This window comes from Cyclopterus lumpus, chromosome 9, assembly GCF_009769545.1.
Source record: "Cyclopterus lumpus isolate fCycLum1 chromosome 9, fCycLum1.pri, whole genome shotgun sequence".
NCBI classification, from domain to species: Eukaryota; Metazoa; Chordata; class Actinopteri; order Perciformes; family Cyclopteridae; genus Cyclopterus; species Cyclopterus lumpus.
The window spans coordinates 21070142-21097240 of NC_046974.1; the positions used below are offsets into that span (position 1 = coordinate 21070142).

General features: G+C 42.0%; 1 protein-coding gene across 2 annotated transcripts in view; it reads right to left on the reverse strand.

The window, feature by feature from the left end:
* The window catches only part of ccser1 (coiled-coil serine-rich protein 1), a 105901-nt gene that overhangs the window by 34025 nt on the left and 44777 nt on the right, over positions 1 to 27099 (reverse strand). For both annotated transcript variants that reach the window (XM_034541587.1, XM_034541588.1), the window contains exons 9-10: positions 20932 to 21009; positions 16606 to 16686 (exon numbers count right to left, since the gene is read on the reverse strand). In XM_034541587.1, the coding sequence (XP_034397478.1) occupies positions 16606 to 16686; positions 20932 to 21009 (159 nt within the window). The remainder of the gene's footprint in view (positions 1 to 16605; positions 16687 to 20931; positions 21010 to 27099) is intronic.

Consider the following 27099-nt stretch of genomic DNA (forward strand, 5'->3'; position numbering starts at 1 on the left):
TGCTGCCATCTGTGCCCAGTGAGGTGCCCGCCTCCCTGTGCCGTTCTGCCCTGCCCGTGGGGGAGAGAGCCATAGATGGGGGCACAGATCAGAGACACACACACACACACACACTCTGTCTCTCTCTCTCTCTCTCTCTCTCTCTTCCTCGGCAGTTCGTTCATTGACACGCAAACCCACGCACGCACACCTTCTGCTGACAACCCTCCCCCACCCCGTGCTGCCCCTGGGGCTAGGTGGGGTGAGCCGGGATGAGAGGCACGCAGCAGTAGCCACCACATCCCTTCTGTCCGGTTCAGTTCTGTTTGCTTTGTTCTCTTCTGTCAGCACTACCTATCGATGAAGGCGATGGCAGCAGGAGCAGCGTTACCTTGATAAAGTTATTTAGAGGACACTGGAAGAGGCACATATAGACAACTAATTATGGATTGACTGGGGAATGTTTCGGCAAGCGTTGAGGGCCATATAAGGTAACTTAAATACACTGTATTTATTATTATTACTTTTTGTGCATTTGAAAATATATTTCCCCCCCCCCCTGTAAAAACAAGGTGTGCTGGGAAGCTCTAAATAGCTTGTTAAGGCTTGGGCTATCCGCACACATGAGAGGAAATGTTGACTCCAACAAAACAAATCCAGATTTGGGCTTCTGCTTCAATATCTTTATGGGATAGAACATATTGCGCAGTGATGTATCACACGCTAATGCCACCTGAGCCCAATCCTGAAGGATTTAAGCGTCTGACTGAGTGCCATCTTCATCGTGTCGTGATATGACAGAGGGGTGAGGGGGAAGAGAGAGGAACGGAAACACAAAACAAGGAAAAAATAATGAAACAAGGAGAAGGAGAGAGACAGAGGGAAAGAGGGAGTCAGAGAAAACCTGTGGGAATGCAGCAATGGGGGGGGGGTTGTGTCATGCATCCTGGATCTCAATAAATAAACAGAACAAACATTCTCCATCTCTTCTCCTCCTTCTCTGCTCTTCTCACAAGCCATTCCAAGTACCCTGTTGTCCATTTTCTCGTCATGATCTCTATCCGTTGGGTTCTTGGCAGCCTGTCTCTCTCATCTCCTCTGCTCCCCACGGCAGCTGTCTTTCATCCCCGCTTTTTTTTTGCTCCATTTCTCGCTGCATTTCTTCAGCTCTCACACGTCTCTCAGCATCAGTTTTTTCTTTTTCTTTACATTCCTACTTCTATCTAACTGAGCTCCCTCTCCGTCTCATCGTGTCTGTCTGTGCGCATGCATGAGTCTAACTTTCTCTCTCCGAGTAGAGGAATCAGAGGGATGCTGGCAGAGGAGGTGGTCCTGGTTGCTTCGATCGAGGAGTGTTGGTACTTCCTCGGGGATTGAGCCTCATTAGTGTGAATCGTACACGGGAGAGCATGTAGAGACTGTGTGTATATGTGTCTGTTTGAGTGCCTCTGTCTATAATTAGGAGTCACAGCGAGTAGCGCTGTGGATCAGAGTTAGATAAGTGCTCTGGCAGCTAGCCAGCACTGAAGCTTGCCTCATGTGTGCACACAGACAAACAATCACACACACACACACACACACACACACACACACACACACACACACACACACATACACACAGCTCCCACCTCTGAGGTTCTTGCATGGCAGTGCAGTGCGGCTGTTGGGAATGATTTTGCTCCCACCTCCTCTCAAAAGTACCACCCGCAGATGGCAGAGGCCAGTTGGATGTATCCAGTTTTACCTTGACAACATCCGGCTCTAGTTGGAAACCACATCCACAGTTGCGCGCACACACCCACACACACCTGTACTTTATCATCTCCAGTCGGAGGTAGGCAACAAGGGAACCACAACGGGTACCCGGAACAGAGGATCAAAGACGTGATATGGCCACAGATGCATGCACACACTGAAACACTCAAAATAGGGAATCGCTTTTGCCCTCATTCAACCCCAGAAGGGAAAACTCTCTCTCTCACACACACACACACACTTCCTTCTGAACGTGTCCACCTGGGTAAAGGAATCTTTCATCTCTCCGTGACTGACACTGGGCAGGCTTAGATACCCACGCACAAAGACACAAAAACACTGTCTCCACCACACCCTGCAAACTCATACACAAACACAAGCACTGACTTTGCTTGGCAACCAACACATGTAGATGTATGTTTACAAGTCACATAATCACAAAGAGACAATGCATTTACGATCCAAATGAATTCATCAAAGTTCAGAGCGCTCTGTTCCACCTAGAGCCTCCTCCGTCAGTCCTTTATGGGGCCCTGCAACACACGTCAGCCTAATGTAATGGTTTGCGGCTTAAATCAGAGTTGTAGGACTAGATAATAGATGTGGTGTCTGTGTGGCTTACGATGCATTAGGTTTACCACTCAGTGCCACTTTGCTATTTGTTTGGAGGACAACAATCTAAATTCGGTGGAGCCTGAGGGAGGCTCAGCCTTGAGCAGGAACCATCACACGTTTTCTCACTACCTGAGAGGCAAATTGGGCAGCAGAAATACGCCTCTTTAACTCAAATGACTTAATGAGCAAATGTACCACCAGTACACACATACAAAGAAGTGGAATTCGCCATTGATATAGAGAGAAATACTGGCGTTGTATTTCTAAAGAGAAGTCAGGAGTCTTTGTCTTCTTTGGCACGAGCATCTAGTGGACATTATAGGAACTTCATCACGAGGCTATTCTGGCTTCAGCACTCAACCAGCACTCGGACATGGTGGTTGCCACTTGGTTTCACCTTGCTGAATAAATGGGGTTTGGCTCATTACTGTTGTTTGTCCTGCAACAGGTCCAGAAGTTCAACAGCACAGCATTACTGTCAGTCCTTGAGTAGTTTAATGAGCAGAAAGAATAGCCAATACACACACACACACATGCACACAAAGACCATGAGGGACTTCTTGCAGCAAATCTGGATGTTTGTGTAAAAATAACTCAACAACACACAGACATATAGACAAACATACACAAAGATGGAAGTCTGTAGGTGCCCTTGCACAAATGGAGCAAACAAATGAGGCTCTAATGACTCTTACTGTCGCTTTTTGCATTGACCTTCAAACACAGCGGTTATATATCCCTGAGCACACACACACACACACACATAGTTAACAATAGATTTGTCCTGATTGAGCGTGTGCGTGTGGAGTCTGGTCTTTGTGTGCATGTGTGAATGCTTGGTGTGTTTCGGTTGTGTGGTTGAGTGGAGGTTGGCCAAAGCCTGTCTGCAGAAGGTCAAACAGGTCAATAAGAGGGTCCGTCGTGGGGTTACAGATCATGCAATCAGTGCAATAGCAGACAGGGTTAAAGTCCACACATGAACAGGAAGAGGAAGGCTGGGACACTGCATTCACACACCGGGGCTCTTAATCCTAAAGCATGCTCAGTGTGGGTAGGTAGGCAGGAATCAGGGGATAGACATGAGAAAAAAGTACACTTTGTTTAGCTTTCCTCCCCAGAGGCATTTTCACTTTGGGAAATTCCTGAACTTCCCTGCAACATAATATTTTCTGTGCAGTTTCACACGACAGCATTTCAAATGCAAACCCGATATCGTGAGCTCTACCTTATTCTCACTGTAGGTTACAAAAAGCTACGGTCTGAAGGCCATCTCTATGTTGGAAGATGAGGAATTTACATAAGTGAGAATATTCCCACAAATGGAGGAGAAAAATAAAGTGCACCTTTTATAACCATGGTGACTGAATACTGAAATTTGCAAATTGCTGAGTTGGGTAGTTGTTAGGATACTATTAGTCAGTGTCATGTATAGAACTGGACAGTGCAAATAGCATCTTATAAATACATGACGTATGAATACCATTAACTATTGGAGCCAAATACACATGTCGGTCCTTTCCAATGAGCGAGAATCTTTCAGCTATGCTCGAGTTGGCTTTTTAGGCACTTGAATGCCCTGAGACCGGAGTGTTTCTCACACTGTTCAATATTTGAGACCACGTCATTTGTCAAGATCATTGGCTTGTAACAGAAATGATCTGCACCATTGAATTGCAATAAAAGAGAATTTATCTGTATCACTGACTTAGACTAGAACATAGATTCCCCCCCACCCTCCTCGACTTAAACCACAGAAAATATACATTGATTTCACATTGACTTCCAACCGACAGAGCTGTTCTGTTGCATCGACTTAAAACACTAAAGAAATGATCTTGCTGCCAAGATCCTTCAGGGTCACCATCACGTTGGGGAGGATTATTCAAGAGAGGTACAATAGGCAGCATTCTTGTCTACATTACATGACAAGGCAGTGCAGGTGGCATTCTTAACTCAGAGGGTCTCCATACCAGGGTTGATTAATACATAAACGGGCTCGCCTTAACCCATCCATCATCATTTTACTTCACATAACCAGCAGTGGATTATGTGATCGGTTTTAATGTAAGCCAGTCAGGCTTGTCAGGGCATGACATATCTTTTGTTGCCATAACCATAGCCACTTACGCTCCACTTAAACTAGTCATTAATTAGTATTGAACTCAGTGTAGCACTAATGTGTTTTTACACACTTAATACACTTGGGAAAATTTGATTGTGGAAAAAAAGTGGGCACACAGTACATGCTGATTTGTGAAGTAAAACAATTGCAGATCAGAGTTCAATCAGCCTGTCGAGCCTTGAAGATTAATCAAGCTTCAGTACCAAGACCCCCTGTTCTTCCATCTAGTACGGTACATTAAGGTAGACCACTACAAGACACGGTCACGTCCAGTCAGGTGATATCAGAACAGAGACACTCACTTAGTGGTCTCCTTGACGACAAAGTGGCGCTCCCATGTGCCTTGATGCCCTGGAAACAGAAGACATGTTCACACAAAGAGCAACCAATAACAAAAAAAACAAGAAAGAGAGGGAGCGGAGACAAAGAGGGATTGTTGTTGGATCAGAGGAGAAAGCAATACCATATTTTGGTATATTTCACAGCAACCATAAATCAAGCTCCAACACTGCCTGCCACATAATGTGAGTTCATCAGTGGCAGATTGTCATTTCTCATTATGTGTAAATAACTGCAAACAGGTCTTTTCAAAGATAAGACATATATATATATATATATATATATATATATATATATATATATATATATATATATATATATATAGTGACATTGGTGCAAAGCAGCCTACAAAGTAGAGTGATGGTACGATTTCCATGTGACTCACCCACATGCTTAGCTCGTTCATTCATTCATTCACTCCCTCACACACAGCTACAGTACATAGTGTCTAATAAAAGACCTGGCTGTGTGCGCTGGCTACACACTGACCAAGGACTCACTTGCCTCCTTTCTCTAATATTTAGGGAGAAGTGTGAGGTGCGTTGCGTCACCGGCACCAGTTTTGATGAACAGAAGAAAAAATAGAGCTGGTGGGTGACGGCGCAGCAAATACGGGGTTTAAAAATACTGGTGGTTTGTTGTTCATGTTCCCACACAGGGTTGTTCTTCTTGTACCCACACGGCCATTTCCTTGCCAAAAACTACAAACGTTATACCGATTCCACAACATTGTGCTGAGAAGCCATGAGACAAGGACACTATTCTTTTTTGTACGCACGATGCCCAAAGAACAGCATTCCCATGGTATTTTCCTCCACATACTCGGCTATGTTATCCATATTAATGTTGTCCAAGCAGTTAATGCTCTGTTCCTGTTACTAATTACTTTTGAATAACAAAGCAGTGAAACAAACTGCATGAAGAAATATGATTAGTAAACCCTGCATCTTCTTTTAATTTATATGCCAGAGAAAACACAGTTGGTCTATAAACTTGCATTTAAATGCTCATTTGTAATCATCCTGCTACTGTTATAGCCATTTATTTTGAGAAGTCCAATATGGCGACCGCATTTAACTGACTTATTAATGGTTCTGAAGTATTTGTCCTTCAGCCTCAATATGAAGGTCTGCTCAGGAGCTTAGCTTTAAGTGGATATTTAAGCCCACTGTAGTGTTAATCATACTGCGTTAATGAGTGGATGCTTTGTTATCGTAATACAGTTAAATAAACTTGCGTTAACAATACTTTGGACTGCTAACAGGAAGGGCCATACTGGAGCCAGCAATGTGTTAGACTTGTAAGCTTTATTACTTAAACTATAAATATTGTCATGCTAAAAATGTACAGTACACAATAATACATGAAAAGTACAATAAGCTGGTTGTGGTCGCGTCATAGCAACACAAGTGTGAATGAAGACTTCTATCTATCTACAGATCTATCTATATATAGATATATATATATATCTATATATAGATATATATATAGATATATATATATTGTGGCATCACAAGGGGACAGGTAGTGGAGGGGCGCTACAGAGTGGCCACCAGTGCAAAAACTACATCTCCCAGCCTGCCTCACCGCTCACCCAGCTGCAGCTGCTTAAGGCACCTGATTGAGGCAGGGCTGGGAGACATAAGGGAGAGCACCTGGGAAGGAGAAAGGAGAGCGGAAGGTGAACCCACGAGCACCTGGAAGAGGACAACAAGGGAGAGGACCTCGTAGCCTGGATTCACCAGGATTGAGTTTTTGTTTGGTTAATTAACCACTTTCTCCTCCGGGATGTTTTGTGTTATCTAACTGGACCTTTTTTTTGATACTTTGTTGTTTTTGGATGTTACCTTGCTGGTGGGATGGGAAATAAACCTGGACTTTTTGTTAAATACCCTCGGACGTGCCTGTGTTCATCTCTCTCTTTGCACCGCCCCAGGCTAGCCTGTCCTAGCGACAGCCCGTGACACTACAATATATATATATCTATCTATCTATCTATCTATCCATCTATCTATCTACAGATATATCTATCTATCTACAGATCTATCCATCTATATATCTATATATCTATCTATCTATGTATCTACAGATCTATCTATCTATCTATCTACATATCTATCTATCTATCTACAGATCTATCCATCTATCTATCTATCTATCTATCTATATATCTACAGATCTATCTATCTATCTACAGATCTATATATATATATATATATTTATATATATATCTACAGATCTATCTATATATATCTCTATCTAGCTATATATCTATCTATCTATCTATCCATCTATCTATCTACAGATCTATCTATCTATCTATCTATATACAGATATATCTATCTATATATCTATCTACAGATCTATCCATCTATATATCTATCTATCTACAGATCTATCTATCTATCTATCTATCTACAGATCTATCTATCTATCTATCTATCTACAGATCTATCTATCTATCTATCTATCTACAGATCTATCTATCTATCTATCTACAGATCTATCTATCTATCTATCTATCTATCTACAGATCTATCTATCTATCTATCTACAGATCTATCTATCTATCTATCTACAGATCTATCTATCTATCTACAGATCTATCTATCTATCTACAGATCTATCCATCCTTGTCCACAGGACCAGCATTGTCTACAAACAACTCCAGGAAAATAGGTCAACAACCCTGCAGTGATAGAAACCACCTCATCTCCTGCATGGCCCCCGAGCCAACACCCTGCCACATTTGATCTCGAACCTCCTTCACAGTCAAGAGCCGTCACACTTTAATGACCATCACCAACACGTTTGCTATCGCAACTCCCCACAGAGACCAACTGGATTACACTTTTAGCCTCGCAGTAAACATGAACAACAGCACAAGAACTGAAGTTGACACAAACCAACAGTGAATAAGAGGGGAGGAGCGGGTTAACAATAGTTGGAGGAAAACTGTAATAGAGGATGAGCAATGCACAGCAGGGGCAAAAGATTAACGGTAATAAAAGAAAGGAATGAGAGGAGGGAGGGAATGTGAACAGAGAGATATACAGGTTAGAGGCCGACCATGAAGATGAGAATGTAGGAAGGCAGAGCGAGAGGATATCAAGGAATTAATGGATGAGAAACGTGCCAAAGAGACAGACGTCGGAGGGAAATAGAAGACTGATGGGAAAAGAAAGAAGGCAAAGGTTCGAGAAGAATGACATACAGTCTAAAAGCCAGAAGAATAATATGATGGAAAGAGGGGAGATGAAGATGGGGGTCGGAGCGGAAAGGTAGTAAGGGGCCAGAGACGGAGAAAGGAGAAGCAATATGAAGATAGAGAGAGATCAGAGAAAAAGAAAGGCAAATTCAGGGGGCATTTTTATGGAGGGAGGAAGAGCGAGGAAGAAAAGAAGGATTAGGGAAATCATAAATTTATAGAAGAAAGATGGAAGGGCCAGAAGACTGACAGACAGACATAAAAAGAATGTATAAAAACTAAGTAGGGCAGGAAACTGCCTCTCTGGTGCTCAGCCTCCATCTCCTCCTCTTTCTCTCTATCTGTCTTTCTTATTTCTATCCTTAGCAGCACCATTACTCAGTCAGGACTACCACCGTACAAAATGATCTAGTTTACAGGAATAGGAAATGGAGACCTACATAGTCACAATGCACTGGACACTCCGTCCTCCTGCACAGACGTGGTGACGCAGATCCATGTGATCTCCGTCATCACACACACCGATTCAGGGTTCCCCGGCCCCGGGACGATCCGTAAAGACCAACCGATGGTGTTCATTAATAGAGCTCTCTCAGCAGGGGGTCTGCTGAGCACAATCCGTGTCTCCACCGCCAGCAATTATAATTGGGACACGAGTACAAGCCGAGCTAGACCAAAGCCTTCTTTTTCTGCTGACCCTCTGGATCAGCAACTCCGGACAAAAACATCCCCCAGAAAGAAAGGCCGGGAAAAGCAATCGACGGCCGTTCTGCTTCAGTTGGTATAAGTGATCATGTTCATACACAGCTGGAAGGAGGCAACAGTCAGATTAGCGTCAGACATACGCAGGTAAAGGTGGACTTTTGGGAAAAAGATTGTTAATGCTTGAACTCAACTCCCCAACAAATACCCCCTTCAGCTTTACCGTTCCCCTCGCTCCCACTGACTTCTTCTTGATACATACTGTACGTGGCCTTTTCCCTATATATATATATAATACTTGCTTCATCCCTTAATGCTGCACAGTTTCAAGATAATAGACCACCGGGATGAAGAACAGATAAGGCTCAGATGGTGATCTAACCAGAAAAACAGTCTGGAAAGATGCAAGTGCAAGAACAAATGTCCAAACAACCAAAGTACAAAGCTAGTGCTCTCAGATGAAAAATGAACAGCGGTTTATTTTGTTTTACACATTGTTAAACACTCAGTCCATTGTACATTGGAAGGAAGACAAGTGTTTCTTTTCTTGATCATTTGTCTTTTGTCCTGCACACAGATTCTGTATAAGCAGAGTAAACACGTCCTTTGTTCAGAGGATCCCATCTCATCCCATCTGAGGTCCCACAGGGACGTGTCTGATTAGCCCTTCTCTATTTGTATTGCCTTGTCTTGGCATTGGCTGTCAGTTACTTTTGGCTAATAAGTTCTAATAAGTTATGTCAGCAGTCTTGGAAATCATTGAAACTGATCTATCTGCTATTTAGATGGAATAGTGTTGGCATAACTCATACAAATAAAGTTGGCTATATTTTACGTTAGCAAGTATAGTAATATTTGTTGAATTACTTGGTTTTTTTTTCAAAATAGTAGCAGCAACAAAACATTTCAAATGTTCATCATATCGCTCTTTTTCTCTTCCATCCATCAACAATATGATGTCCTATCCACAAAATATAAATATGAAATCACTTAACCATGATATCTGGCTTTTCACATCTTGAGTTATATGTACATGTGGAATGACTTATCTGATTCCTCTGCACGTAAAAAAAAGGTCGCTCCATACCTCAGTATACTTCTCTTTTGAGATGGATAAGAGAAAAAAAGCAGAATGAGAGACAAGGAGGGAACAATATGCATGATGTACTTCAATGTTTCTCCATTCAAATGTAATCACCCATGAACAGGCGATAAGCGATTCTCAACTATCTCTCAGCTCCTCTCAGTCTTTTCAGAAGCGACTAAAGAGAAATTGAGGGGTGTTTGTGAAGGTAGAAAAAGAGAGTAACAAGCTCCAATTCACTATAGCTGCGATGGTGTATGCGCATGGCTCTATGCGTGCGTTAAGATGCATTCACACACACAGCCTCACAAACACTCTATCACAAATGTCAGTGGCCCGGAGTAAAAAACTTTTTGAAGTCCTTTTTTCGTGGAACCGACCGCATGACGGACAGAGCGAGCCATAGAGCTGCTTGTTGCGGCGGAAAAAAAAGGAGGAAAGAAAGTAAAGTTGCACAAATCTAGGGAGAATAAAAAATGACAGAGAGGAGAGTGAAAAAGACAGAGGGTGAGTGAGCTAACCATCAAGAGCTTTTGATTCCTCCCCCCATAACATTTTCCTTTTAACAATGCCCATGAAATTAGCTTGCCGAAAGAAAGCAATCTCAATCGATTCAATCCCCTTTAAAAAAAAAACTTTCAAACAGTCCCCATATCTCCAGCTCTAAAGAGTCTCTGCGGGACATTAAATAGATTCCCCCCCCCCTCTCTCTATCTTACTCTTTCCCTAGGACCTTACCTGCACACTGACAGAAAGAGGAGGAATCTTTCAATGTGCATATGTAGAGCCCCCTGTTGTCCACTTATCAAAAGACTGTTTTAATTTGCGAGCCTAGGCAGAGTCAAAATTATGACAAAATAGTCTGTATGTACTATGCGGAAACTAGTAATGGCAATACGATGCATCTGCCGATGGATGCCTTATTTATATTTTAAGGATTGAACCTAAAAAAGGTTTTTCATCACATTCCTAAAGCGTTATCATGCATTCACCTTTTCAGCAACTGTAATTTGCCATCATTGTATACGAAAAAGTAATAGCGGGTTTGGCTTTATTAAACAGATGAAGAAGATCATGATGGTAGATTGTGAGGCCCCCTCAGTTTTTCACTATCCTGCAACTTTAATTGGTTTAACAGAGATTGAGAAAATAAATCACTGTATGAGGAAGGGATAATTGAGGTGTGTTATGAATGCAAAATTGTCTATTATTACTTATAGCTTTGACAACACAGTGAATTTACACTTACTAACTACAGTCGTGAGAGGTAAGCATCCCAGCTGTCATTTGTCTGAACTCCAATTCATGTAAACATTCATTTGCAAGCCCAATGTGACATGCCAGTGAGGAGCGAGGCATGCACTGCTACCACCGATACAACGTTTACTTTTCTAGACCCTCCCAGAACACAGTCGAGTCTGGTGGGGAAACCAGGGCAGGAGAATCCCTGATGGGATTCCTGGAAAAACCCCGAAAACCTTGGTGAGGAGAGCAGAGGAATTTCTAAAAGCAAACTTCTGCGCTTTTGGGGATCAGCGAACAAACACAGGTAGGAGAAAAGGAGGAGGACAAGTGAGTGAGGAACAGTGGGAGGACGTTCCAGAAAAAGCAGGAGGGTGAGGGAGAGAGGATGAGCGCGATGGTCGACCTCGTGAAGTGGCATAAGCAGTAGAAATAGCTGCCCCACTTGTGGGCACACTTTCTGTTGCTCGCCGATTGTCCTCGATGCACTGGGGTAGCTAACCTACATAGGCCTGCTGCACGCTGCGGCATCTCCCACACACTCACCAACACACATGAACGCGCACTCTGTGTGTGTGTGTGTGTGTGTGTGTGTGTGTGTGTCTCTCTCTCACTCACTCTCTCTCTCTGCCTAACACACACAGATATGCACACATGAGGTAGGAGGGGGGGGGAGGCTAAAATCAGGCCACACATGCTGTAGCTACTGCTGAGTTAAGTCACCTGTGCTGCTAGCCTAGCTCGCTAGCGGGCAGCCAGCTGCTCCTCTAATTAAGAGCCCATCTAGTCAAGGGGCCTGAGCATATGGAGGCCTCCATAGGAACTGGTTTTATAATAGATAGCGATGCCATACGCTTGAGTACCGGCCAGAATTCCCAAAGTTGGACGTGCTGCATTAGGACGATAAGGTTGTTGTGGTCGGGACCCGACACTGTGCAGTGAAGGAGTCACTACGATTCCTCCAACACACGCTCTGAGACAGCGATGAGCTTGTCCAATTGATGTTCAAGTATTGCCCTATACTACTTTAGAACGGACCGATGCCGAATCATCTAGAGCAGGGGTGTCCAACTCATTTTCACCATGGTGCCACATCAGCATCATGGCTGCCCTCAAAAGGGACGGTTGTAACTGTATAAATGTAACTACCGAGCATATTATTAAATAACTGTCTTTGCATTTGATTATTGTTTATTCGAGTGTAAAAATATTGTACATGCATTTATATAAATGTGAAAATATATATAAGCAAGTTTCTCTAATATTGTAAAATAAATCCATTTAATTATTATAATATTTATTATAACCCACATTACTGTATCAAAGATCAAACCCACATTATTACATTAACTTTGTTCAAAGCTTTTTTCTCACAGTTGAGAAGGACATAACTCTGGTCCAACAAACATTGAGCTGCTAAGAACATGTGTGACAGATGTGGTCTGGACCTGGGGCAGTGGCTCTCAACTGGTCTGGGGCAGTGGTTCTACGCTGTTCTGGCTGGGACCCCCCATCACCCACGAATGACAAGCCAAGACCCAAATCGAGGAACATTTTCAACTTCTCAAATTGATTTGATGAAAAGATGATGCAGTTTGAACCTGAGATAGAACAACTAGTTAGAAATATTCCCTTTACAGTCAATTATAAACCCAAAAGTGCATCTTAAGGACACGAGGTAATACATGCATAACTATTCAGTAACTTCAGACTTTAAAAGAATACTCAACAGTGCTTTCATGCACAAACATGAAATAAAAAAGTCTAGTGAGAAGTAGTTTTAAAAAGCCTCGAAAGATGTAATTTATGGCTCACTCACATAACCTTCGACTACCAACGCTGCACTATGGAAACAAGTCAGTGTCTTGAGGAGCAGCTTTTATCCACAAAAGTGCAATTAAAAAAGATTCAAGTATACAACATTAACCTTTCTTCTGATTACATTATTATATAAAAGCTGAAAAACATGAAGCAGCACTCACTTCAACCTCAGTGTAACACTGACATAGACCTGAGTCTGGAGGGATTAATAATGGGAGAACTGGGGAAGTCAATGCACAGATGTGTATGGATGCGATTAACGCGTCATTTCCGCCGGGCGCACACACTGAATTTTTTAACTCGGGCGAAACGTGTGTGAGTCTGTGTCGTTACAGCCAATCAGAGTTGAGATGCTCCGCCTGACATCACTGACATCATGCAGTTGTTGAATCAGAAACTATGGAGGATAAGTTGTTGGCTTCTATTTTGGTGTGAACGCAGCATGAAGGAGAGTGAACAGACGGCACTCCGCTGCAGAACAAATTACCTTCAAAATAAAAGCACAGGATTTTTTTCTTCAGAAAAGGTGATCGTATGTCTTTCAAGCCGTCGCGGGCCACATAAAATGACGTGGCGGGCCGAAGCCCGCGGGCCTTGTGTTTGACATCTGTGATCTAGAGTGCCATATCGTGCTGTTTTCCACCTGCAGAGCAGATGAGACAGTTAGTGGCACTACTTGAGGTTGAATGATTAACTGCAAATTAATCAAAGCACTTCACCTCAGAGAGGTGATATAATTGAGTGTATCTTCAAAGACTAAATCTCCCCTCATACACACTGTACTGTAGGAGCAAAGACATACATATCTTTCTCACTGCCCTCCCGATGAGGCAAATCAAGGTGTCTGAAATGACTTTTAATTAAATTAATTGAAATAAATCAGTCAGGGAAAAAATGACCAGAACTAATAACATCATAAAAAGGCCTTTCCATTTTTTTTTGTCGTAAAACAAAGTACTTCAACTAAATGCTGTCTTTGTTATTGTCATCACCATAGTAATCTGCGAATTATGCCATGTGAGGCATGACAACACAAACGAGCAGAATATTGAATTAATTACAACGTCTGAGGTATGAATGCAATCTGTTAGACTGAAGTTTTCTTTGTAGTTTTATTGACTTTGCTGTCGAAGACCAGGACTAATGGCTGCTTCACAAAACAAGCAAACACACACACACACACACACTTGCATGTAAAGACACATTGAATGACAAACACACGGGCAGGTGGACAGATTTGCACACTAACACACACCCTTGCTCGCCTCCAGTACTGACAAATATACAATTATGTGCGGCCATTTCAGGCTACATTATGAGAAATACATTAGTCAGTGATGGCAAATGGAGCACGGTGCAGACATATCTAAAGGTGTGTGAGTGTGTGTGTGTGTGCGTGTGCGTGTGTGCATGTGTGTGTGTGTGTGTGTGTGTGTGTGTGTGTGTGTGTGTGTGTGTGTGTGTGTGTGTGTGTGTGTGTGTGCATTTGTGAGAAAGTGATAGAACGAAAGATACAAAAGACCTGATGCCTGAGACGTAAGAAAATTTAAAAAACTGAAGAATGGAAGAACGATGACAGTTATCATGAAATAATAGGATAGAAGGCTGTAACTTCATGCAGACTCAGTTCTTCTGAGGCCCAATGAGGCATTGGCCTGCACAGAAGAAACACAGTCAATGTGGGTGGAGTGTCACGAGCAATCCAGCGCTGCACAGCAATTTTGGTGTCAAGATTCACCATTTACCTGGTGGCTGCTGGTCAATAGTGCACAAAAGAAAGTGCTTTTTACAACAACAACAACAACATTACATAAACCTCTAAAATAAGTTAGTTATCCTCTTTTGTTTTACACTAGTACAAATAATAGACACATTTCCTGCATTAATACACACTATATATATATATATATATATATATATATATATATATATATATATATATATATATATATATATATATATATACATATACATATACATATACACATATATACACAAACACAGTATATATATATATATTTTTTTTTATTACAATAATTCCAGTGAGTGAAGATTCTGCTGATAGAAGACGTATGACGTCATCCACAGCTGTAACGACCTATCCATTCCCCTGTGAGGGGGGCAGGTAGCTGTTCCATCTGCCGTCTCTAATTTGAGTGGCACACTTTATTTCAGCACAGACAAAGCAAATTCACTGTGAATTACTTAATTGGATATTGTTCCGCCATCAAAAGCATTTAGCAAAATAAGCGAAGTCCACATATCAAAGTAGTCTGTTGTGGTTCAATGTTCTACAAAAGCTGCAAGACAGTGGCACAAAAGTCATGACTGACATACAATGGTCAAAGAATATTAATATTGTCAAGATGAACTGCACGAAAGAAGTTCTCTTAGCAAATCTGAAGACAATAAAACCCTCTTGCCTTCTCTTAGAAAACACATTATGGACCATTTGCTTGTTTCCAATGGGGTCATATGTAGCACCTGAAGCTTAGCAGGCTAATGGTCGTGGCTGCAGTGAATAACATGATGTTTATGAGCCCAATCATTACTGGGCTTTTCACTCTTTGTTTTATAGTTCCAGGACGTGACTTTCCTCAGGATTCACTTCTCCACTGTGAAACTGTGAGTACGCCGTAGGGAAGAGCAGCTCTTTGAAGGGTGTGATTCGCCATGATTGTAACACATCTTCTGATCATACGTGCAGTTCTCTGAGGGGATTACATTACTTTGTTTCAATCTCCGCATCCAAGGACAAGCATATAAAGTAAGTGCTCTGCGAAGCCAATAACTAAAGCACAGTTATTGTGCAGCACAAACATACATAGCTTAATTTCTGTTATGTGCATTCATTTTGACACTGTATGAGTAACGTCAAACATTATCTGTGTGCATGTGTGTAAGTCCCTGTATGTTAATGTGGGTATTGTGCACCCACTGGTTCACATGATGAAACAGCCCCCCCGCCGCACCCATTGAACAATGTTTCTAACCAACTTTATACGCAGCAGGATTAAAAGGTATAAAGAAACTTTTTTTTTTTTAAAGGAAGGAGACGAGAAACAAAGAAACAGACCCCAAACTTTGCTCCTGTTTCCATTACAGGCAGCCATTTTTAGACAGTCATCCATTAAGTCTGCTGCGTTCCCATACTGTCAGCCCCTAGTAAAGCCAAAGAGGCCATGTCAAGGGCCTAGGTAGGAAGCAGCACAGCACCCCCTCTCAGCACTGTGGGAATTGGAGGAAGGGGGAGGAGAGCAGGTAGTAGACTATAATATGAATGTCACCGCAGTACAACATCTTTCGAATGAGTAAGATGGATTATTGCTTGAGCTCAATGTGAGAATGCTCTTAAAGAAAGAAAGAAAAGAAGAAAGAAAGGGGAGGGGGGGGGGCTGTGGCTCAGCTTAAAATACATTGCCACAGATAGGATGACAAAGACAGAGAAGGAGGAAAGAGGCTTGCAGTAAAGATTTTTTGTGAGAATTGATTTTCGTTTAGTTATTTGTAATCTTATAGATTCAGGCGTTCTTACATAAAGCACATTGCCCGTGCTTGAAAGGCAGCACAGAGTGCATTGTTTGCGTCAGAGAGAGAGATAGAGAGTGTGTGTGTGTGTGTGTGTGTGTGTGTGTGTGTGTGTGTGTGTGTGTGTGTGTGTGTGTGTGTGTGTGTGTGTGTGTGAGTGTGTGTGTGTGTGTGTGTGTGTGTGGTGTGTGTGGTCTTTGTGCATCTCACCTCTGGTCCCATGTGTTCTGTCTGTGTTGCGCGGTCAGTCATTTGGCAGTCTTTCATCTTCTGGGCAGCTTTGGCACTCTCCTGCATACAAAACAAACACACACACACATCAGCTGTGTCCAAAATCGTCCGGAGAAAAAAAAAGAGCATCAAATATGAATAAATCAGAAAACAATAAGCAGACTTCTGCCGCCTTAGTATAGCGGGCTTCTCTGCATAACTAGTTAGAGAGAGAAAAGAGAAAACCTCTGCACCCATTCAGAACATTAGAGCCAAATCCGTTTTATCCCCTTAGATTCCTGGAAATCCAGGAGGTCATAAAACGGTGCTGAATTGCAGGGGAACTTTTCTACAGCAATATTGGAGCAGGGACCCTCCTCAAAGTGCACCAGTAGAGAAGAATTCATAAAAAGTGACAGGTTAGCACTGGCCCGCCTAGCAGATAATTAATAGGTTTCCTCTGGCAGATTTACAGACGGATGTGTAGAGAGGAAAGTGTTTGCCCCGTCCTTCAGAGTACAGCCCTTCTAACATGACCAGGAACCTGCCGCCTCCTTGTGGTACCTCTGGGATTATTTAGAAAGGCAGGTTGCCGGCCGTCTATTTTCCACCGTGGCTAATCACTCCGTCACGCTCGCCCCACGCCGCTCATGGGCTGGGGGAACAGAACGGGGATGCAAGTTGCACTGGATATGAAATATTGCTAAATTCATTACCCTTGACTTAAATTAAATCGCCAGGACTAAGACACGGTGCAAGGATGGGTTAATGGTAAGGATAATAAAATAAAGTTAATTTATGATATGGCTCTCAACCCAATTCACTGTCCTGTTCAAATCCAACAGAGGCCAGTTGACAGATACCTTCCAAATCAGTTTTCATTGGTCCTGCCCACATAAAAAGCAAAAGGGGCTTTCCGCGGCTAAATGTTGCAGTTGGAGCACAGCCCTTCAACAAAATGCAGCAGCAGCGAGAGTGGAGAACAGTCATAAATAGTGACGGCTAGTGATAGCCAGCCATCTAGCAGGTCCTTCTAGGAGATAATTAATAGGTTCTCACTGGCAGATTTACAGACGGAGGCCGAGCGAATAGAGCGTTGGCTATGAGCTGCCCTTTCCTTCCTAATGCTGCACTTTATCTTGGCTGTGTCAGGCAAGGTATCCCTTTCCTACTTCCGCGGAGACACATATAGAACCTCACAAATGGGCACAAGGACAACATGGACCCACAAATGCACAACTTCATGAATTTGAAACATTGACAGAATGGACTTTGTTCCAAGGAAGAACGTGGATTTAAAAATAAGGTGAGGCTGCGGCTGCATTAAGGACACCGGCTGGACTTGACAATATGCACCAAGAGATACAGGCACACTTTAAAAACACACAAGCAGTACATGTGTGGAAATCAAATTGAGCTGGTAGCGGGAGCCAGAACATCCCTGTTAAAGAGAAGTGCCATTCAAGGCTGATCAGCATCTGTGTGCGTGGCCTAAAGACTGATGGATGAGTCCAGAGAGAGTAAGACAACACCTCTACAATACACAAGGGCTGTCGGCGGGTAATGAGAAAAAGAAGAAGTTAACCCTGTGTGAATAGAAAAGGGTGATCAGACTGCATACAGACTTGGAGGCTTACAAAACAAGGCAGGTGATATTCTATATTTTTTCTTATCATCAACAGATCCTGAACAATGATTTGATTGCAGCAAACGCCTGATGAGGTGTAGCTTAAACCTCTGTCACAGACTTCTATTGTTGTCCAAAAGCCATTAAAAAACACATCGAGGAGCCACACTGGAGCAATGGCTGACATGTTCCTTTATAACCACGAACACTTCATGTTTACTTTTGATTAAATCCCACATGCTGCTGCTGTGAATAGTCCCTAATACAGATGCACTATTCACTCCTGCTTTGTTGTTTTAGGAAACTTCTCATCCTCTTTAAAAAAAGGTGACCTGTTTTGAAAAATGTACATCTTTAATAGGCATACAAATGAAATTTATTCTGGTTAATAAGCTCTTGACAACGGCACTATAATCTTGTGATCATCTTAAATCTTTATTTATTTAATTCTTATCAACTATAATATAACACCAACTGTCGCAGCCTCCAGACAAATGAATCATCCTGAGTTACGAAGGACTGCACGAAGGAAATACTGTCACAAAAAAAAAAAAGGATAACATTTCTTCTGTGACTTCTAATCAGCTAATTTGGAGTAGTCTAATGTTTTAGTCATTTAACTCACATTGCCTGTCAGGGAGAGAAATGATAGTGAAACAGTCGTAATGCAGCTCAGAGGAGAAGTAGCTCCAGAAGCAGCTGTGTTGTGGGGAAACCGTACCTGTGCATGTAGCCGTCTGAGTGGCCATTTAGGGAAAAAGGATGTTTGGCTGTCCAGTCGTTTCATGAAAGCAGAACAAAATCATTTTAGGGGCTTATTACAGGCCTGCTGCGACAGCCCCATGCACATACCATATTTTCGTCTCTTATTTTTGTCAGAGCATTTGATTTACCAATTACTGTCGGGATGCAATAATAAGTTGCCTATTACAGCTTCACCTCCAAATGAAGCGCACACAGTGCTGACACAGCTCGTATAGGAAGAGGAGATGGAGGTGCTGCCGGGGGAGAAAAATGAGATACGACTGCCAGAAAGTCATCAAACAAACAGATGCCAAATGAGACTCAAGTCGGTGGGTTGGACTGGCATCTCTCTCTACAGCGCCATAACGCCGGCACGTTATCCTGCCAAGGCTTGGCATAATGTCTGCATTACATTGCTTTGATGGAACAGGTGACAAATTAAGGATGTGCAAATGACAAATGATGAAACACGCTGCCGTGTGGAGAGTTTTCGCAGATGATCCAACATGGAGCTTCCAAAAAGGGTGCAGAGAAACATATATTTTGCGTTTAAATCCCCATTATTCTCACGAGTATGATTTGGTATTATCACATATCCCAACATGGAAATGAATCAACGCTTGCCAACCTCGTCTCCAGCGGCAGATTTGTGAAAACATTATCGTTCTCTCTCGGCTGGACTGAAGTCCCAATCATAATTCTGCTATTACATAAAATTGGTGGGAACAAGCAGTTTACATTAACAAAGATGGAAAAGATGGTCTCTCTGGTTCCACACCGTGTGATATGGATGCTATGACTTCAAGCCAACTATGAAACCCATTCCCACATTAATTTCCTCTCTTTCTCCGCCCTCTGCTGTATGTAGTCTAATGCAGTGGTTCTCAAACGGGGGTACGTGAAGGCCCTCTAGTGAGATGTGTTTGAAATATATTTAAAATGAGCAGCCATTAAAAATTCCTTTGAAAATAGTTATTTAATAAATATTCAATAAAATATAAGTGTAAGTCCCTAAACTGAATTGTATATATTATACATTAAATCTGACACTGATGGCAAAATGCTGCGTATTACATCTTTTTTTCAACCCAAAATGCTTTGCACTGGTCAGGGTGTACTCGGCTGAAAATAATATTTCACAGGGAGTACATCACTGAAAAAAGATTGAGAACCACTGGACTAACATCATGAGAAGAAGGAAAACTGACAACGCTGTTTGGCAAATCCAAAAGTAAAACTTTCCAGTTCTTTGAAATGTTTGAAAGGGAATGAAAAATGGTACTTCAAAGGCAATTAGTCTTTAATTCATACCCGTAAAACAAATAATTTAAAAACATTCAAGCTACTTCAATTATTAATTTCAAAGTTTAGAAAAACAGGGACCCAGAGAAAGAAGCTGAGATAGAGATGAAATTAGATGAGCAAACCCTCCATATATCAATGTCGGATGCTATATATATATAATGCTTTTCTTATTAGTTTCACGACTCTACCGTATTATAAATAAACATGTTGATTTATTGGATTCGTTAATACATGTCATTACTGCACAACATGTGTACCTATTGCTTAACGACCGTCGTCTGAACAACCTTCTGGCTGGCAGCTGCGATCTAACACCATGTTTTTATGTGAGGAAGTCAAAGCGGAGCTGTCCCTTTGTGAGAAATCTTTATTTTATATTACAGAACTATGAACTTTAAAACTACCGACGATAAACTAAACGCTTTGTATGTCTTCTGCAGCCTTCGTTGGACTCCAAAATGAACACACAATCATTTCATTTTGTCCGGTCGACTAGTTCTCTCATGCAAGATGCTGAATACTTTTCATAACGACCGTCGCTAAAAAAACATTTTGAACATTATTTGGTGGTCAGGCATCAAGAAAATTGCCGTCTCGCATTGCATTCCCATTTAAACACATTTGCATTCCCATTTAAACACAAACCTCACCAGTTCATTGAGGAGTCTGAGAATCAGTTCGTCCTTCTCTCTCAGCTGTTGCAGCACGGCCTCCTCTCTGCCGGGCTCCTGAACACAAGCAACAAGACACCACATGACTTAGGACACTGCAGACAGCAATGATTTATCTGGGGGGCCATATTCCCGCAAAAGCAATACATAGAGCCTAAGAGGATGACGACATTCAAAAGGTGTGTGCGCGAGCGAGTGTGTGCGCGAGCGAGTGTGTGCGCGAGCGAGTGTGTGCGCGAGCGAGTGTGTGCGCGAGCGTGTGTGTGTGTGTGTGTGTGTGTGTGTGTGTGTGTGTGCGAGTGTGAATTTCTGACTGTGTTCATAAAAGTTTACGTGTGTTTGCAAGTGTTTTATGGGCATTTATGAGCGGGGTTTTTTGCTGGTCTCGCTAGTGTGCGTGTGTGTGTCATAAAGTTGTCATGCATGCAGCAGGCATTGTGATCCCCTCTGCTCTGTGTGATACTCTTGGCGTGTCCTATGGCGGCCCCTCAGAGCACAGAGCACTTTGATTTGACCTTGTGTTGTCAGGGGACATCGCAGTGGGGAAGATGGAGAGCAGTAACCCGGGACAGAAGACCAGAGAGGGCGGAGAGTAATAACACGAATAAAAAAAACTTTATTCTTATGGCAGCTTTCACAACAGTTACAAAGTGGTTCACAGCAACAACAACAACAAAAAGAGATGGTTATAAATATTCCTGAAAATGTCACATTAAAATGTGTTTGTTTATGATGCGTCGTCTTTATAACTGCAATTGTTATTCGAGTCTCGTTTGTCGGAATTCCCCAAAGTAAGATGATGTGACACGGCCTGTGTTTTAAGTTACTGAAGGGAAAACCGCTAAATGTAAAGTAAAGTCTGCCGACCTGGTTTTCAACAGCAGGGTTTTCTAAAGTCTAGTTATTTGACTGTCAAACAGCCAGGAGGGAGCTGCCAGAAGATCTCGGGCTACACAATGACCCACGGGGAGGTCCAAAATCAGGCTCCAGACTAAGCAGTTGTGATTAACGATATTCTGAAAGTGACAGGCAGCGAAGATGTGGAGAGAGAGAGAGAGAAGAACAGAGGGAGTAAGAGGAGAGCAATAACAGAGACGGAGCAGATGACAGTCAGACGGTCATTACCTCTTCAAGGACATAAAAAGAGGGGCAAGATATAAGGAGGAAAAGTAGGCAGAGACGGGAGGAAAGGGGGGACAGTGATAGAGAGAAGGAGAGGACAGAGAGGGCCTGAGGCTGATCATGATGGTCTGAGGCCGTGGGGAGCCATCTAGCTAAAGGACGGACTGAGAGTCAAAGGGAGACCACAGGGAACCATACAGCTACAACAACGTCCTTTAAATGACCTCTGTGGTGCGAACACCGCCTGCTAGTCTGATACTCAAGTCACGTCAATAATGGGAAATGTACTAATTTAACTTGTGTGTTAAATTGTGATTGCTATCATGACCCTAAAGGGATAAATAGCTGTGTGAGGAAATTACAAAAAAGGAGCTTGACCGAAAAGTTGAAACAGGGTTTCTGCAGGGTTTATTATACTAAATTCAATTTGAGACTTTTTTAAACACATTTTAATACCACATAGATTGCCATTTCGCCAGCAGCATGTCATAATAAGTTGCAAGGGTTAAATTAAATTGCTTAAAAACACCTGGGCATCGTAAAGCAGATGAAATGGATTGATGGATTAACCAATTAGAAATGATTAATTCATTAAAAAAGGTATATATGCAGGAACTGTCTTAAAAAAACATTAGACTTACCCGTCATTTTATGTTAAATTTTTTAATCTATAATAAAATATAATAAGATAAAGGCATATTTAAAGTCGGAGTCCATCATTCAAAATACAAATTCTGAGGCTCTATCCTCACGGTCCACTAGCTATCCGTTTTGTGAGTGGTGTTCATACACAGTCCTGGCTCTGTAAAAGGGAAATAATCAAAGTGGATCAGACTCAGCCACCGGTACCACTCCGGAGGCGTTCCTCGGCCTCCAGTCCATCAAAATGATGGACGGCCTTCAGATTCTTCATTCATTGTTAAAAAGGGAATTCAGACCATGAAGGAAAATATTCGGTGAGTATACTGTATATGGTAACTGAAACTCAAAAAAAAAGAGACTGAACAGCCTCCGGCAGGCAAAAACCACTGTCACAACAATCCCACGTTTAGGTTATTGGGGTATAATGTCTCCTACCGGCCCACAATCTAATACAAAACATTTTAGAACTAACGTTAATGAACGTACATTTAAAACTTTAGAATACCTTCTAAGGCCTTTGACTTTCAATGCATTTCAAGACTTTTGTTGTTGTTTTATGTAACGCACTTAGGAGTCCCTCGCCGTGGAAAGGTGCTAAACAGATAAACTTGCCCTTTCAAGACCTGCACTACCCTGTAAAACCCATAATACTTTCTCACCTCAGCACACTTAGCCAAAAACAGCGTGAAGTGGGCTTTAGTGAACTCAGATTGCCTGTTTCAGAGAGTAGAAGAAACAGAAGCAGCACCAGTGTATCAGATTGTGTTGGAGGGTGTGTGGGTGTGTGTGGGGGGGGGAGAGACAAGTGTCTCAAAAAGTGTTGATGGGTATTTGTTTTACTGGCTCCCCTAATTTTACAGGTCTAATTGATGTTGAGGTCTGTGTGGGGGCTTCACGTAGACAAAAGATAATGGTCAAGGAAGACAAAGTAAAAGCTTCGCTAAGTGCTTCCACAGTGATAAAACATAAAAGAGAAAACCTTTTCCCTCTCGGAAATAGAAAATCAATTAACAAAAAACAAAACCCAGCGGTAGTGAATCTGAATGGATACTGCGTACCTGGCTTTACAGGAGAGATACCGGGATTTATAGACAATAAGTATATGTTTTTTTTCCTCCTGCCAAAGCACAGCGCCAGAATTACTAACATGAGATTTGGATGGGACTGAAAAACCACTAACATGCTGTGACAATTACTATATTAGTCAGTCTCCTAAATTAATCTCACCGGAATAGGACTAAAGGCTGTTCTAAATGAGCTGTCTGGCTACAACCGCACAGTGTGCTCCTGTGCCCTGTGTGTGTGTGTGTGTGTGTGTGTGTGTGTGTGTGTGTGTGTGTGTGTGTGTGTGTGTTTGTGTGTGTGTTTGTGCGTGTGTTGTGTGTGCATGTAGTTGTGTCTCAAATGTTCAAAACAGGCTTATGAATAAATCCATGTCGACTTAAATGACTTGCACGAGACCTTAAGAGTATAAACAGAAAGTAAGAGAAGGAGATGGGTATAACCTGTGAGAGGAACACAGAGGGATGATAGAGAGAGAGAGAGAAAGAGAGACAATGTACCTCAACTAAATGCCAATGGACTCATGCTCATATGACCTCAATGGGATGACATACAATTAAAAAGAAAGTGTAATGGCCTTACTTTGTTGTCGCTCAAATACCCATTGCTGAGCAAACCTACCATGTCCTATCCTACAAAATTCATTGACAAAAGAAAGACATTAACAAACATGGAACAAAAAATGAGAAGCGTTACCCTGCTTGCTAAAAGAAGCACCACAATGTGCATTTAGTCACCATCAGGTGGCGTTCCAACCAATTGTTCAAGGGCTTGAATTGAATGGAAAAAAGGCTGTGGAGGAAAAGCGGGGCATGCAAATGTATTTCTAATGTGATTGGAATAGCCTCAGTGGGGATAAATCTGATCAAAATCACTGGAGTGCATCCACTTTATGTGATTTTGTATAAAGGGTTGAGGACACTCTATAGTTGCAATCAGCAGCAAGTTGAAGAGGGTGTGGAGATGAATTGCATTCTCCTTGTTAGCAGAAATCATTCAATTTGTAAACTTTGTTTTTTGAGAAAATGTGTATATTTATTATTATAACAGCCCTCTTCATCCAGTTTTTTTAACAAATCGCCCAATTCTTTTTACATTTGGGAAAAGAGGTGTGAGAAATAACAGCATGATCAAATGCAATCTCTTTGTTCTCTTTACACCTATCCATAACTTTCCACTTCTTAATTCAAAAGTGTTACATTAAGTTGTAAATGCAGCCTGACTAAGTGACAAGAGTTCTTAGTCGGAAGTCCTAAAAGAAAACCCATTCAACTAGTGGTACAGAGTCCAAGAAAATCTCACATGAACTGTAGGTATACATAAATATATACATTGTTTGACCATATTTTGAGTATATAATATGGTCGCACGTGTAGAAGTCTTTTGAGAAATGCCAGCATGCAGACTAAAAGTGCTCGATTTTGGTGTTGATGGACCTCATTGTCCCCGAATGCAGAAGAGAATAAACTGATGGACAAAATAAACTGTGGGAACATGGGGGTTTGATCCAGAAACCACTAAACCAAATAAAAGTAATGACTGTGAATTGTGTGTACTGGCCTGTTGGTACAGATAAAACATGTTCTATACTTCGTGGCAAAATAGTGCACAACATGGAGTTTAAATATCTTGTATGGAACTGGAGCACAACAAGTGAGTACAGAAAGGGCCACAATTTTAAAAACAAGGATCATGCACTAACCTGTGCACACTGGCATTAAGTAGCCATGGAAATATCTGTCCATGTCTACTTGATGTCCGTGCATATATACAGACTGACTATAATTATAACTTTAATAACATACTATTCATGCTAACGCTGACAGACGAGGGAAAGCGAAGTGTCAAAAAAAAAAAAAAAAAAAAAAGGTGTGGAGGTGATAAAAAAAAAAAAAAAAGTGTCATTTTCACATACAGATACAGTTTCAAGCCTTCAATGTACAATTAAAAACGGTGACCTTTGTCAGCTGTCTTTATAAGTAGACTACAGGGGTCTCATTTTGAACCATTTTGGCCTTGGGAGGCAGACGGCAGCGCCCACGCTATAAAAAATACTAAACTGGACGGAAACTCTGACCCGTGCGTACGAACATCGTGAAGACGCAGATGGTGAGCCGGTGAACTGAAGACAGACTGTATGTTCAATTTCACGTTGTACCACACGCTACTTTGCACTTCCTCTTTCATCATGAGAAGTGAAACCAGCAGCGTTATTTGTGCTTGTACTAGTCAGCCATCACTATAAGCACATTTCTATTGTGACATATATATAAACCAACTCAAATCCAATTTGCTTAATATTTCATTTGCGCCGTCTGCTCTCGTCACCGCAGAAGAGAGGGGGCCAAACTAGCAGCTGATGAAATTATCATTGTCTGTAAGATAACGTCAAACAGTGTTAAAGAACCACAGAAAAGAGAGTCAATATGTTTTCATTCATCTTCTAATCTGTTATTATATATCACGATCTTATTGACTAATTTGTGGTTCATTCCAACGGGACTGACACCGTTTACAGACAAACCGAAAACAGCTATTCTATATATCAATGTATCGGCGTATCAGAGCGCACTTGAGTCGCTCACTCTGCCTTCTCCAGTCACCTCACCTGCACACAAAGTCTGTCTACTTAACATTTAGTGTTTTATAAATGAGACCCCGTTAGTAGACTATGGTTGGTAAATCATATTTTATATCACTTGTACATTCACACCCATTCCTACACCGCCAGGCGCAGGGTACCGGAGAAGTGTGGGGTTAAGTGTCTTGCCCGAGGACACATCAACATGGACTGGCATGGCCGGGGGATCGACCCGCCGACCCCGTGATTGGAGGACGACCCGCTCTCACACGGCAGCTGGTGAACGTGGCGCTATAGGTTCTCTATCTGTCCCCAACACCTCAAGAGGCTGACACCTCACACAGACGCAGTTAGGCAACCTGTCAAACCAGTTACGCAACCTAAAGCTGTCTGAGTTAGAAGAGAGATGTCAGCTGCTAAACTATAGCCATCACGGAGCTGGAATTATCACAGAGACACATTCAATATAGCATAAATGTTATAAATAAGTAGCCTAATTAAATGCTAATTAAATACTCTATTTCTACTGTATTACATGTTGGCGAGACGGGAACCCACAGACGCATCAATGATGATAAAATATGAAACTTTAGAGGACCAGAAGCACAAAGACGGGCTTTAGCTACTGTGGCTTAGATCGAACAAAGAGTCACACTTCAGATATAATTCGTGAGTGTTTTAACTCTCATTACGTGTCTATTTGTTCTGATTGAATTAAGACTCTTTTGAAACTGAAACAC